This window comes from Epinephelus moara, chromosome 8, assembly GCF_006386435.1.
Source record: "Epinephelus moara isolate mb chromosome 8, YSFRI_EMoa_1.0, whole genome shotgun sequence".
Classification (NCBI taxonomy): domain Eukaryota; kingdom Metazoa; phylum Chordata; class Actinopteri; order Perciformes; family Serranidae; genus Epinephelus; species Epinephelus moara.
In genome coordinates, this window is record NC_065513.1 from 8,738,508 (window position 1) to 8,753,655 (window position 15,148).

General features: G+C 40.6%; 1 protein-coding gene across 1 annotated transcript in view; it reads left to right on the plus strand.

The window, feature by feature from the left end:
• The window catches only part of zmat4a (zinc finger, matrin-type 4a), a 182,543-nt gene that overhangs the window by 67,716 nt on the left and 99,679 nt on the right, over positions 1–15,148 (plus strand). The window contains exon 3 of the mRNA XM_050050876.1: positions 14,522–14,611. Within this exon, the coding sequence (XP_049906833.1) occupies positions 14,522–14,611 (90 nt within the window). The remainder of the gene's footprint in view (positions 1–14,521; positions 14,612–15,148) is intronic.

Sequence of the window (15,148 nt, forward strand, 5' to 3'; positions counted from 1 at the left end):
GCAACTTTAGATCTAACTTTAGCTAACGTTAGCTAGAGATGTTAAAGATAACTTTAGATTTCTTTCCAGCAAACTGACAATATGTTGCCTCAAACACAATGTTGACTTACCTTAAAACAGATGTAGACATCATTGTTAATCTTATTCACACTGAGTTGATGTTGTGGTCAAACGTTACCGCACAACTTTATCCAAAGAGACACTTTTCTCGGTTGAGATGTGTAAAAAATACACCTTGTCACCCAGCCTCTCAGGATACCTTGTGTCAGAGTTGCATGTACCCCATGCACACCGTTTGACCATTTTTAAACTTCAAATCTCCAAAAAAGCTCATAAAACCGAACAAAACTGACTTTCTGTAATGCATTTCAATTGACGTCCAGGCAGAGAACGTCCGAGTGTATGGGAATGGCTATACGCACTGTGATTGGCTCATTGCGTTTGAAGGCGGGGCTTACCAATAGGTCAATTCCAACTCTTCATCTGTCACAAGCTTTAGACATCGTCTCTGGGCCAAAAAAAGGATGATAATGTATTTTGGGACACATTTGGGACAAGAGTTGAAAGGAAAAACAAACTGTTAATGTTACAATGTACAGCAATGAAAATTAAACTGACCACAGATTTTGTGTGGCACACACAGCAGCAAAAACTCAAGTCATGTTACTGAGGTTAACCACTTACTGACTCCTCTCAATCCCCCTGTAAGACATATGGCTGCAATGAGATCTCTGCATCACATTTTGTCCTTAGCAGTAAGTTGTGCCTCTCCCCATGACAGGTGCATCTTGTCCAGCAGCGTTTTTAGCTTTTTGGGGGTACCTATGCAAAACTTGCTTGAATTCAACTAGGGATGCACCGAATATTCGGTTACCGAATATATTCGGCCGAATATTGCAAAAAAACACACATTCAGTATTCGGTGGAATAAGTTAAAAGCAAGGCCGAATAATAGCGGCGTGTTTTGATAACGCAATCAAACAGCGTGCCGTGACCGGTGGAGTAAAATGTCAAAGCATTTAATATTATTCGGCTTCGGCTTCGGCCACAAATTTTCATTTCGGTGCATCCCTAAATTCAACTTAGCTGCATTGTTAACATTAAAATCAAAACAAACATGCAAGTTATTGAATTAAAAATAGAATGATTTTAACTAAAATAATGGGAAAAAACTTTGAATATAGAAGTTCCACATTCATTTCAGAATTGCTTAGATTGTATTTTGGCATGGTTCCTGGAGGATGGTGAAAAAAAGTTGGTTAGGAGCCCTGCGTCTGTGATTCTTTTATGACAGCAACTACCAAAATGCTGCCATCTAAGGTACTTGCCACTGGGCCTAACAACTTTTTGGGGTTAACCCTGTAACATCACCTCTTTCCTGGAGATGTGCCCCAGAGTTGATTCTATATCCATTAGGGGTGGGAATCGCCAGAGGACCCACAATACGATATTATCACAATACTTAGGTCATGATACGCTATATGCTGAGTATTGAGATACATTTTGAGAAATGTTGCAATTTATTACCTTTTTTCCAACTGCAATTGTTGGAAAAAAATGAACAAAGCGCGTTTCTGATTTTTTTCTCGGGTGCCTCCATCTTTGTTATGCCAAATGCCGCTGTCTGAGACCTCTGCTGACCTCACCAGAAAAAAAACCCCCAAAACATCAGCACCATGTGGTGGACCGAAAAAGCAATTGACTTTACTCTAGTACCAAAAATTGTATTTAAATATGAATGTGCAAAAATTAATAATGTCTATGATAAAAGATTGATACTTGGCATCTGTGTAACAATACTATATTGGCACGCAATAATATCCATTGCTAGACTCATCATGGTACCCCCACATCTCCTATTGTTTTAAACTGTATTTCCCACATCACTATTTGTATTATTAGTATACTTTAAACAGTTTGGTCATTTTTTGACCCTGATCTTCAGTTTTGACTTTTAACTTAATTTCAGCATGAGCATGTAACACTCATTAACTCAATCATTCTTTTACGTAGCATCACAGAAAGTTGATCTTTTCCAGAACAAGAACACTCAGGCTCTCGCAATGTTTCTTTTTATGACAACAAGGGCATTTTAATAGCACTGAAAATATTGTATGTTGATTCAAAGTGCACATAATCATAGTATCTGCAGTGAGTGTTCTTTTCTGGGAAGTCATTATTTTCTTTACATTTCATTATTGTTTCTACTGCTGCCCTGCTTCACATTCATACATTCAGCCCATGGAGCTGTCCAGTACAGTTACAGCCTGCTGCTGGCAGCTACTGAACAGCTACGATGGAGCAGTGTGGGGTTAAGTTCTTTGCTCAAGAGCACCTGGCTGGCAGCTGTTTAGATGTAACAAGTGTGCACTCATCCACCTTCTACTGCACTACTGCCTCCCCCACGTATTATTTATATCACTGGAGATCAGTTTTTATATACAAGTAGGGTCAGGTTTTTGTTATTTCCAACGAGAAACAAGGCTAGTTTTGAGTTGCATGTGGTTTTGCACTGTGTTTAGAGTATCTGTCCCTCCACAGTACCCACCCTGGTTCTTGGGAGGGGGAAGTCTGAGCCCACACAAGCTCTGATTAGCTCACTGATGTGCTGGTAATGCAGTATGGATTTTTCTTCAGCCCTGATTATGTCAAGCGTGCACTTAGCTTCTCTCTCATAAACCACGTCCCAAAATGTGCCTGTGTCAATATAGTTTTGTTAGTCTCTCAGTCGGTGGTCATTTTTTTAATCGGAGTCCTCAGACAAGTTGAGCAGTTGAAACATGGCTATGCAGGTATAAATCTGCAGTATCCACAGATTTACAGAAATAACATATAGGCTCCCGTCAGTTAAATGTATCCTTTGTTCAGGCCACTGGAGTTACCTCCTTGGTTGTCGCCACTCTCTGCCTGCATCTTGCATTTAGCACCGCAGCCACCTGAGTTAAAGAATGATACTGTGCAGCCATTAAATTGCACTCTGCTGTAAGCATCATCAATGCTGTTGTGCATTTCTAGAGAGACTAATTTAATCTTCTCTTTGTCATGAAAGACTTTAAGGATTCCATATATTTCCACTCCTTTTTCTAGCTGGCCAGCTGTCCACTCCTGCCCAGTTCCCATCTCTTTTTGGAGACATGTGTCCCATTGTCAAGCCATATCTTCTACACTGCTTCTTGGTCAAACAACTCTCTAAAGGCTTTTAACCGATGCCAAAAAATGCAGAAAATCGAACCGGTTTCAAAAACTTTCATGACCAACACACATTTCTGAGTTGCTGTGTAAACTTGATTGACACAAGATGAGGTCGCATTTATTTTATATATGCAAATACAGACAAATACCTTCAGTCAGCATCTTACAAATACGTGTGTATTGTCATTGATGTACCTGCACAATGTTGCCTGGTGTTTTTCTCAGTCACTCAGGTTCTTAGGATATTTGTAATATCTTTCTTGGTTTGGCCCATTTACTCCAAGTCACATACACCTTACACACCTCCAGGCCTCTTTCCAGAAACACTGTCCTGTCTTTAAATGCACTGTTTCTTTCCTACAGTCCAGTGATTCATGTTCATTTTACAGGCTGTTCTCATGAACTGTTGGTATGTATACTGCAACAGTATTTGTGTATAACCCACTTAATCACGAGTGCTGCAACCATGTGATGGATGTGCTGATGAGAGTAAGGAAGGAAGTAGTATAAAGAGTGAAAGGAGGCAGGTTGGAGTGGTGGTAGTCTGAGTGGGCGGAAGTTCGCTGCATAGATCAGCCTCTCATTGGGCGGAACAAGCCACCCGCTGAAGTCCCGCCCTATCACCTCCGGTTGCAGTTTTCAACACGTCCTTTACTAACTTTTGCGGTGTTTGATCTTGCAGGAATGTAGCCATTTTTCTGCCATGGTTCGCATCCTGTAGGCAATATTTTTGTGGGCGTGTTGCACCAAAACCTGTTTCCCCCGGCAATATTTTTGCAAGCGTACCGTNGGCGTTTTTTCCTCCAATCTTAAAGTGAGAGTCGGCCCAGCCAGACCTTTCTTTTCTTGAGAAAGGTCTGGTGAGCGAGACTAGAGTGGTGGCTTAAACAAACATTTGACTTCCCCCAGGGGACATGTGTTATTGTCATGTGTGAAACAATGTGAACTTTAGGTTAATGTAAGGTTTGCTGTCACGATGCTGTTGTCATGTTGATTACAAAAGAGGATGCCCAACCATGATTCTTTTCCTAAACCTAACCTACGTAACTTCATGGAATGTAACGTGATGATGGAGCCTGATCTCACTCCAAAGTCATCAAAATCCTGCCCTTGGGCAGTGCTTTTCGGAGTCAGACACCAATAAAAAAAGGCGTCCTTTAACGTTGGCATGATACGCAGCCGGTTGCGGTTATAGTGTAACGGCCGCATCAGGGGGAAACACAGCGGGACAAAGATGGAAGTTAAGGCAGCGAGAGTCTGAGTGGGGCGGGTGGAGGGTGTGGATGGATGGGTCTGACAGATGTAGACTTTCACCCAAGAGAGCGGTTTTCACATCCCGTAAAATTCTAAAGCCAAACCTTTCCTAATCTAACCACTTGCTTTTGTTTCCTAAACCCAACGATGTGTGTTTGTGGTTGAAGGAAAAAAGTCAATTCGCAGTGTTGTACCAATGTAAATTTCCTGTGAAAACGGAAGTGTATCTTGAAAGACGACAATGCATGTAAGAGGCAGAACTTGACTTGTGTTCCAGAACGTCAACAACCAACGCATCCATGGCACCTTGCACGTCGTATGTGGATGTGGAAAGTCCATGACCAAATATGGAACGAGGTCGGAGAGAGAATGTGTTGGATGATACCCAACCCCCAACCATGTTTTTTTTCCTAAACCTAACTTAGCTGGTAGGGGCGCTAATTTGTTAGATATCATACGAACACAATGGCGTGGAAATCAACATGCATCTCCTTTAAACTTATTGAAGTACACACAGCACAGCAGGTAATCCAACTAGGGATGCACAATATTGAATTTTTTGCCGATATCCAGTATGCCGATATATAACTCATTTGACTGATTACCGATAACAATATCAATATATTATTATCCCCACCTAATTTTAGTGATCATCACGTCTCTTCTGTAGTGGAATTAGCATCATATTATACATACATACTCTTATTGTGATGGCCCACCAGCAGATGGAGATATGAAATAAAATGTATGTAATATTCATTCATTGTACAAAATAAGAAAATGCATGTTGGCCAATTCCAATATTTCATTTTAAAGCAAATATTGGCCGATACCGATGCAGATATTATCATGCACCCCTAAATCCAACCCAGTGAACCAGAGCTGCAATGAAGAGTAAATGATTGCTCAATCACTACATAATAGTGAATTTGATATCTTTGGGAACATTTAATTGCATTTTACAGACAAAATAATTTATCACTTTAGTAAGAAAATCATCTGCCGATTAATGAATTATAAAAATAATAGTTGCAGCCCTACAGTGAAAATCTATCTAGAACAATGTTTGCTATTATTGCAAAGTAAGGCAATTAGAAAGATGGATCAGTTTCATTAAGAATAAAAGTCTACACTTATATTAGCAGCTGAGGTTGTGTAGACACAGTGGTGCTCTGAGCTAAATGCAGTAACATGCCACAAGGTCAGTAACAGGGTAGGCACTACTCCTTGAAAGCCAGATTAAACTTCCTAAAGTATTTCTTCTTTCAATTTATACATGCATGTGCACACTCCGGTCAGTATCAAACAAGTTGTCATTAGCGGTGACACAGTTTCACATACTGTGCAAGAGTGGCATATAAATTAACTGCTTCTGAAGTGTAACTAATAAGCACCAGTAGCTAATGTTCAGCATCAGAATGCGACCATATCCTTAATTATGGCACAGTGACCAACTATATTTCTGTCTTGCGTTTAGTTATCAACAATAAGACACACAGATCAATCAATATGAAGCCATAACATAAATGAACACTGACTCACCAATCTGTTGATCTAGGCTACTTTTAGATAACATGCAGCCGTCGATCCTTCCTGGTGAAAGCATCAGTCAGTTGCCTGCTAGAGCAGCCACATGCAGTGTAGCCAATCTTTTCTTGTACAGTCTGTTTAAAAACACTTTCTGTCCCTTTTGTTGATGTAGCTTGGTTAAGGTTAAGGTCGTCCTCCCTCTCGCGATAATTTGGTTTTTGCTTTGAAAATGCTTATGTTATGTTAGCTACAATGAGTTTTGACATAGTGACATCCAAATGTCAATTATATGTATCATACATAACACAGGGGATGTCTGGCATATTTATGTCAAAAGGCACAAAAGAGTTCTGCTTTTTCATGTTAATGTTGTAGAATACAGGACTGAAGTGCACATGTGTAACATGCTTTCATGGCTTGCGTTCAAAGTGAATGGGGATTCAAAGCACTGCTTTTCTCACGATTATTTTCCTAATCGATGATGTGCAACTGCGACATTTGCAATCCTGTCTCTCTCCAAAGTTATTGAAAACCGGCGCTTGGTCAGTGACTTCCAGCATCAGACACCGATCAGAAAAGCCATCCTTTCACGTCGGCATGATAAACAGGTGGTTGCCATTATTGTTTAGCGATGCCTGGTATCGTCAGGGGGAAATGCGGCAAGACAACAGCAAAAGTTAAGGTGGCGGAAGTCCGAGTGGGGTGGGAAGAAGGTGTGGTGGCTGGGTCCAACAACCACCGACTTTTACCTAGGCAGCCGATGATTTACAAGGGAGACAGGGTAGGCACTGCCTACCTTGCCTACCCTGATGGCATGTCACTGGCTAAATGCCAAGCAAAATACTAAAACATGCGTGGTTTAGTGTGTTAACTTGCTAACGTTTAAAAATGAGGACTTAAAGTACAATTGAGGCTGATAAGAATGTCTTGTCTTTTTAACCTATTTATAAATACAGAGTGAAAAATTGAATTTCCCCTCGGGGATTAATAAAGTATATAAAATAAAAAAAATAAAAAAATAAAAAAATTATAACATCCATCTTTGTGAATTCACCATATTCAGTACAATATATTGGGTCTTGCCTTCTCATCACATCTAACCCAAGCTCACCTCACACGTGTATTCTCCTTCTGGCATGTACACAGAGCTCAGATATATCCCAATAGCTCTCTGTTTGTTTCACAGTCTTGAAAGATGCATGCAATAGTACAGGTTAACATTTGGAACAGTACAGTGGGAGGAGGCAACAGGGGACCTGCTGGCAGAAACAAAAGTTGGATAGAAACTCCCACATGAATGACATCAGCTTTCCAAATGCACAAGTTCATCAAATTTTCAAATGAACTAGTTTTGGAACAAACTAGTCAGAGCTTGTTTTCCACAACTTTTTTTTATCTACAAGAACAGAGGCCTCACTGGTTACACATTGTCTGCTGTAAAGAAAAACACCATACAGCTGTCTCTTGACACTATGTTATAGAGTTGTTCTAGTATTTTTTGTAGTTTTTACTGGTTATAGTGAAACAAACATTACAAATATTGTGATACCAATGGGTGAAGGGATGAACTCTTGGATTTGCTCTAACAAAGGATGCATAGATGTTCTGTATCAACTCCCCTGTAGAAAGGTTTTGTGTATCCTCATTTAGGAGCTTCCGTGTTCCTCAATCCTAGCTCATCCCAGAACAAATAGAAGCATCGGGACATGCTTAATGATGGTGAACCCAATCAAATTCTGTGTCCAGGATATCAAAGATTGAGGAGTGAGGAACGATCGGATAAGGGATTGGCATGAACCCCATGCAAAAAGGAAAATATGTTTATGGGAAGATTTCTTACCAGATTATTTCTTGACCAGGAGCAAGGAAGTCATTGCTCCTGCTTAGGAAACAGACCCCCTGTAAAACGCAAAGCCAACCTATTTCATCTCTTAATTTAACAAATAAGATATAATGTGTTAATTAGTCATTTTAAATGGTGATGTTTGGTGGATTTTTTTTACCTTTTGATAGAGCCAGGTTAGCAGTTTTTTCAGTAAAAGTGGATACTCTTACCACCCAAAATGTCCAACTATCGCACTATAGTAGGAGTCCCTGTCTGTCTGAATGTTTGTCTGTCCTTTGATTTTCTTGACAACTGTTCATCCGATTGATTTCACACATGGCAGGTGTGAAATCAAGGGGAGTACCAGCGGAAGAGCAGCGTCGAGTGCCAGCTCTTGAGATCTCTCTCCTGTTTATTAGTAGTGTGTTACTACCAGCAGCCGTACACACTGTGTAGTGAATTGAGAGAAGACCCCAGGGAACAGCTTGCTTTCTGTGATTTGCTACAATACTAATTGTCACACCCCACATGGCATGCTAGGCACAGCTTGCTCTCCGTCGCTCCCTACTGTACATTCAAGAACAGATGAAGAAAGAGAGAGCGGGAATGCTACATTGTAGCAAACTTAAACATTTCAAGCATCAGCGTTGTAACTTTTGAAACTGAAGCTTGTTTTTCCCTGTAAATAGCCAGGCTTTGACTTCATTGAAAATGTTCGTGTCAGCTTTTTTGCAAAGGATTGCTAGGGGATGCAATTATGTCATGTCAGATATATTGGTCAGGAAACAAGGAAGTGCAGTATTAAGTGTCAGGTTGTTGTTATTAGTGGTTCTAAAGACGGCTGCAAGAAGCAAAACTGGTGGCCAAGCAATTGCACCATTCTGGACAGGCACATTTTGACCAGGCTCTAGGGTTGGGTAGCGTTCACATTTGAAACGATACAAGTAGCGGTTCTGGTACCTGGAATTCAGTACTGGTACTCAAGGGTACCTTTTTTGCTACCTTACTTTATCTGTCATAACAAAAATATAATTTTTTGAGAGAGCTGCAGGGGTAGGCGAAACTGCAGTTCCACCCGTTTGCTCTTTTCTAATCACATGCAGCTAAATTTATGTTTCTGTCTGTCTGTCTATCTGTCTGTCTGTCTGCTTGTGTGAGTGCATGTGTATGTGTTTCTGCCTGTCTCATAGTGACACTAGGCTATTACTAAAATAACATAAAAGAAAATAGACCAGACTCCCAAACTGTCACAGTAGATTGGCACTACGGTGATAGTTTAGGCACGGCTGCGGAGCATAGCGGTCCTGGAGCTCTGTGTCTTTCCAGGTACCTGGCTTAATGGCACTTCCGCCTCCTGTCTGAATTTGAACCTAGCTACTTCGCAGAGCTCTGTTGCCAGCCTCAGAGCTCTGTGGCTGGCTTTCAGACTTTGGGGTGCTTCACAGAATTTCCACTTATTGTTCAAACCCAGTGTTCTCACTCAGATGTGCTCTAAGGTACCAACAATTGGCACTGATGGGTATAACATGAATAGGTACACTGTAAAACTGATGTTATTCAGTTGTTATCCTTAAAAGTACAGAGTTCATTACCCAACCCTCATGCACAAGTTAATTTAATATGCTAAAGTTATAAAAGATGTACACTGACAGAATCTCTACTCTGTTAACACTGCCTTGACTCTGGGGCAGAGTGCAAAACCAATGGTAATTGCAAATGCAGCTGGCTCCATTTTGTAATTAGGAAGTTATGCAAATAGATGCAGAATTAATATACTGGTATATTAACAATTAAAATAATGAAGTAGAGTTTCAAATGTGCAAAGATAACGGCCAATATGCACAGTAGCCTTATTGCTGCAATGTCCTCAGTAAGCTGGTGAAGTGGAACATTTTCCATCCAGTTTGGAGCTGGAAGTGTTTGCTCTGCAGAAACCCAAGTAGCTCTCCACTGCAAAGAATAGATGTTACCTCAGTGCGTAAAAGGCACTTTAGGGTGACATAACAAATAATGCGTCTGGGCACCAGAAGTGCAATTGATTGCAGGTAAAAAACCCACACTGATATGATTTCAGGGGGTGAATCAAAGCCCAGCCTGCTGCGAATGGTGCCCCTGTGGTAGCTATTGGCAGTGACCTCACAGGAAATTGTTGTTCAACTGTTGATTGTCTTGTTCCTGTGCTCCATGAATGGCAATTCTTCGGTCCATATCATTATCCCTTATCCCGTAGCAAAAGAGATCTATTTTTAGTGCAGGAACAAACATTTTGAACAGTACAAAGCTGACTCTGCCGCTGTTTAAAGAAGAAGTCCTGTTAGTGATATTATTCTGGCTATTTAGTTGTAAGTTGGGGAGAAAATTTGAATTTCAAATGCTCATATTTTCTTTCTCCTCTGTTCATGCAGAGTTTGAAATATCTAAACATCTCTGTTGCAATGAGCATGTTATATTCAATGTCTAATACAATATGAATAGAACCACCAAAACACACAAGATGGTGTTTTATATGTAAAAGAAAAGAAACATGCTGTGTTCTTTTTCATTTCAGCTAAATATGTCATAATCATTTTTTTTATTTTTAAAGAATATTTGCAGGAGTATATGTCTAAAAGGAAGGAAGTCAAGCAAACCACAAGCAGTTTTAATGAAAGGTGTACTATATTAACTGCTATGTATCCTAAATCCTTATCAAGCTGGATCTGTTTTTTTTTGTTTTTTTTCTTGTCCTCAAAGAAGCAGCAGAGCTCACGTTGCAGTATCTCTGCCAGGAAACCAGACAGGCAAGACAAATAGAATCCTGCAGCCTGGTGCTCACCCCCGGACCAGGCGGGATGAGTTCGTCTGTCATGCCCTTGTGCAGAGAAGCCGGTGGCTGTCCTTCTGCCTGACAGAGTAACACGCCGGGCACCTGTCCACATCGCTACATGCCTCACTGGATGCTATCTTGTAACTATAAACTCTCCCTCATCTGCGGCTTTCCCCTGACGATGCTATGACAATATCATGGAAGGTTTTCCCTCCTCTTTATGTATCACTTCTGTATCACAAAGCTTCTCCTCCTGAAGCGGAATCATTTTCAGATAAACTAATCCGTCCTTCCAAATCCCGCCTTCCCCCTGCCGCGGCTGTGCCATCAGATCCCAGGGGATCGATGAGCTGCTGGTAAGAAGACTCTTGCTTCACCCTCAGTGAACCGAGCACTAATTATCAATTCAACCCAGTGTTAGGGAGTGGTGGTGTGCACTTCATTCGACAGTGTTCTCCTGTTTTAAATGGGACCTCTACTGGCACTAACAGAAACCAGGTCTTTGTAACAGGAGCGTGTGTGTGAAAGGGCAGGAAAGGCACAGTGTCATGTTCAAGTAGAGTAAATAATGTGTGGCTTTATTTAAATAAGCTTCATCACAGATTGATGTGACACAGCCTTGTGCTCTGAAAGCATATTTTAACAGGGAGTTAAGTGAATCGTGAAAGTGAGGCACTTAACAAGTTTTCCATAACCATAACGTCATTAGTACATGACGGTGATTACCTAGTGTGTGTGTACTCCATCAGCATTATCACACACACTGAGTTCTGTGGATACCAGATCAACAGATAGCTTTAGGTCTCAGTTGCTGAGATACTTTACTCGGTTTCTTGACTTCACTGAATTGTTTCAGTGCTGTTTTAGTACTTAAATAATGATGTTTGGGATATTTTAAATGGTGGGATAACAACGGTTCAGGCATGTGTAGAATTTCTGTTGGATATATGCCACTGAGGTTACTATGGACACATCCAATGCACCAAAAATAGCTTGGATCCCAGCGAGCACTGATATGACTTGGATTCTACACTCTAAACCCAAATTTGTTCACTCAATTTGATTTTTTTTTTATGGAAACAGATTGCACTTAAAACTTTTAGTTTAGTATAATACAGTAACATAAAAGTTTTTAGTACAGCAACACAAAATAAATGGGTCACGTGACCCTTGTCTGACAGGAATTTTATGTCAGTTTAACATAACGTATTTGTTGTATGAGCATTTAATTCTGTGTCATATTAATATAAAAAACATACACATTCTGCAACAATTTATTTTCACTTTCATTGAACTGTAAAATATATTATGGAAGGCTTGGGTTACCTGATTATTAGAATAAGGCAAAGAGATGAATTCTGAAGTGCTCTTTATTCCACCTTAGCACAACTTTGTTAGACACTCCAATATCCACACAGGTGGGAGGTCACTGACTGTGCATATAACTTACCACAACATTAACTGTAACCCATTAGAACCATTGTGAAATACATAAATATTAATCACTGCATAACGGGTAATATTATTGATCTAGAACAGATTTTAAACACAATTTTCTTCCACTTATAGCCTCTAACACTCAAGGCATGCTGGGAAATCCCAAACATGCCACAATATGTTAAGTGCACAATGATTGTGTTGTTTATTGGCCTTAAAATAATAGGTCAAATTGGCGTTATACATTTTAGACAAATTAACTCAAAACTCAGTATATCAAGCTCACAAGGGATGTGTTTTTTGTGTCAAAGTTTGTATGTGTCATTTTGACAATTTGGGGCATTTGTAATTTTGAAATTTTGTGTCATGGATGAATTGGGGTTTACAGTGTACAGTATGGATGGAATAGACTGTCCTCCTGAGAAGAATGGTAGAATCAGTCATTTTAACAAATTACATTCAACTGACAAGGCTCGCTAGAGGCCATAGGGATTATGACTCTGAGATGATCTAATCTAAATCCAATCTAAATTCAATTTCAAAACATCAGCTCAGATTTTTGGTCAGTTCAATAACCAGTCAGATACCAGCGGCCATTTTTCTTTGAGCCTGTACCGAAACATTACATGTTAAGGACAAGTAAAAGTGAGCAATATCACACAGAGGGAGGGCTGTTGTACTGAATATCAGCACTGCCAGAATAAAAAGCAGCCATGAAAAGCAGTTGTTTTTGCACAGATAATGCCATAAAAGCTATTGTTTTTTTTACTGAGACATTTCTGTGTTTTTTACAGGGATAATGTTATGGACAGCAGTTGTTTTTTCACAGAGACATCCCTGCATTTCCAGCCAGGACAGTGCCACAAAAAGTGGTTATTTTTTTACTGAGACATCGACAAGCTTTTCCAGCTGTGATTGTAACACCAAAACCGTGTTTTTCAAGCCCAAACGTGACCTTTTCAGCTAGCTGAGACTAGACTGTTGCCAGGCAATATGTAAACATGTGTAGACACACATGTTACTCCAGGCCAGCTACTTTATGTCGAGTACATTTATCTGTGCGTTTCCATTTATTGTGCAACCAGTGAAATGAGAGCCTGTTGACAGTCGCTTCAGTCAACACATTTTGTAGTTAACAGCTTGATCCGACTGTGTGTTGTGCCATCGACTGATGTCATATCAGTAGGTTAGCAGTGAAGTATCCAGGCTTCTTTACTTTCCTTTGTCCTTTTTTGACAACATTCATAACTTCAGTCAGGACCACTTTAGTTAAAGAAAACTCAGTTTCTTTTTGCAATATTATATTTCACAATATGGCTCTGTTGTGGGGCCTCTCTGCTTTTCCTAGACCTATGCAAAAAGCCTAAGGCTGAGAGAGCACACCTCTCTGCCCCTCCATGCACCTACATGGAAAGCCTAAGGCAGGGACAACAGCAGCAAAGACCCCTGGGAACAGAACAGAGCAAGCATCGATGACAAACAGAAATGAGACACAACATGAACATGAGGAGCTGGGGTGGAGGCGGGTTGCACAGCGGCTTGCAGAGGAAGCAGCAACAGTAGGCAGGCCAAAGCAGTTTAAATAGGGCGCCCTGAATGAGATTAGCCAATTGGTTGCAGAGAAAGGAATCATGTGATCTATCAGCTGATTCTCCTCCATCAGTCAGGTGATCCATCAGTTGACTGGGCTGCTTGAGATCAGCTGACGTTGCTGGGATGTGAGCTGAGCTTGACATTGTGTCCTGCCTGAACTAACACTATGCTCAATTTGTGGAAATATGCTCATCTATGCAAAGGGTTTTTTTAATATATATTTTTGTTTTTATGACGACCCTTAATGTAGGCTAATTAACTTTTAATGTAATTAGTGGTTCAGAACACCTGTAAAGCAGAGTGATACATGCTTAGTTAAAAGTCCTGGTAATGTTGTACTCTGTATTAGCACTCATGGAATGCCTTTTGTCCAGTCAGATTGCTTGGTGGGAACTAACTTTCGGTAATGTTGTTTCAACTCGCAGTAATGTTGTTTCAACAACAATCTGCAGTGCAGTCATTAACTGACAACACTGACATCAATTGTTCTATGAGACAGTGCAGTAACTGCAGTGCAGATGGAGAACAGGTGCTTGAATCACTGAATAGAATTAGTGAAGTGCGTTCAACATTAAATGTATTCCACTTGGACCCTGCCCCCTCACTCTCTATGTAGCCACTTGTGTAGTGTATGGTATCACATAATATAAAGTGCTGAGATGAAGTGAGTGAGAGCATGGCAGATAATTACTGAAATACACTTTGGCATTTATGTTCTATACAATGCTGTCTAACGCATTCAAGGATAAAAACACAACAGAGCTGGCTGCCGTGTTTGATTGACAGTTGAGGACCTGCAGCACCCGAGGAGACATCAAAACAAGAGTCTACCGCTTTGATTACTTTATTACTAACTTTTTGTTTTTTCCTTTTCCCTCCCTCAGAGTCGGAAACATGCCAACAAAGTGCGGCTGTATTACATGCTACATCCTGTGGATGGAGGCTGCCCTGCCAAGAAGCTCCGAACAGACAATGTGAGTCCCGGTGAATTATACATTTCCCTGTCCACAGTGTTTCCCCATGGTGTCAGTAATCACTGAGGAACATGCATGCATAAATTCACAGCTTACCAGTCTCATATGAAAACCTTTGTTGCTAATGTATTTTCTTTCTTTTCCAACACCCGCGTGACCCCCTTTCTGTGTCAGAATAGCTGGCAGTGCCACATTTTTACACCAATGAGCAATGTGAGAGTGACGTAGCTGTGGTTGGATGTGGAGAGATGCCAACTGTTCATTAAATACAAAGATACGTTGTGAGGTATCCGGCCCTTCCAGCCCTTCCTGTCATGTAAATTGGAAATACATGACGTGTCGGACAGACGCAATTATGTGGCCTGTCACTCCCTGCTTGATAAGAGTTTAGGTGGTGATGTGTGTTGTTTGGATAATGTAGCCTTTACCAGTTGAAGCAACCTCTGTTCCTCTATGCCTCCATTAGGGAAAGACAAAAACATTGTTTTTACATACACGTTGCAATTCTGCCACCGCTCAGATAGGCATTGAGGTGTT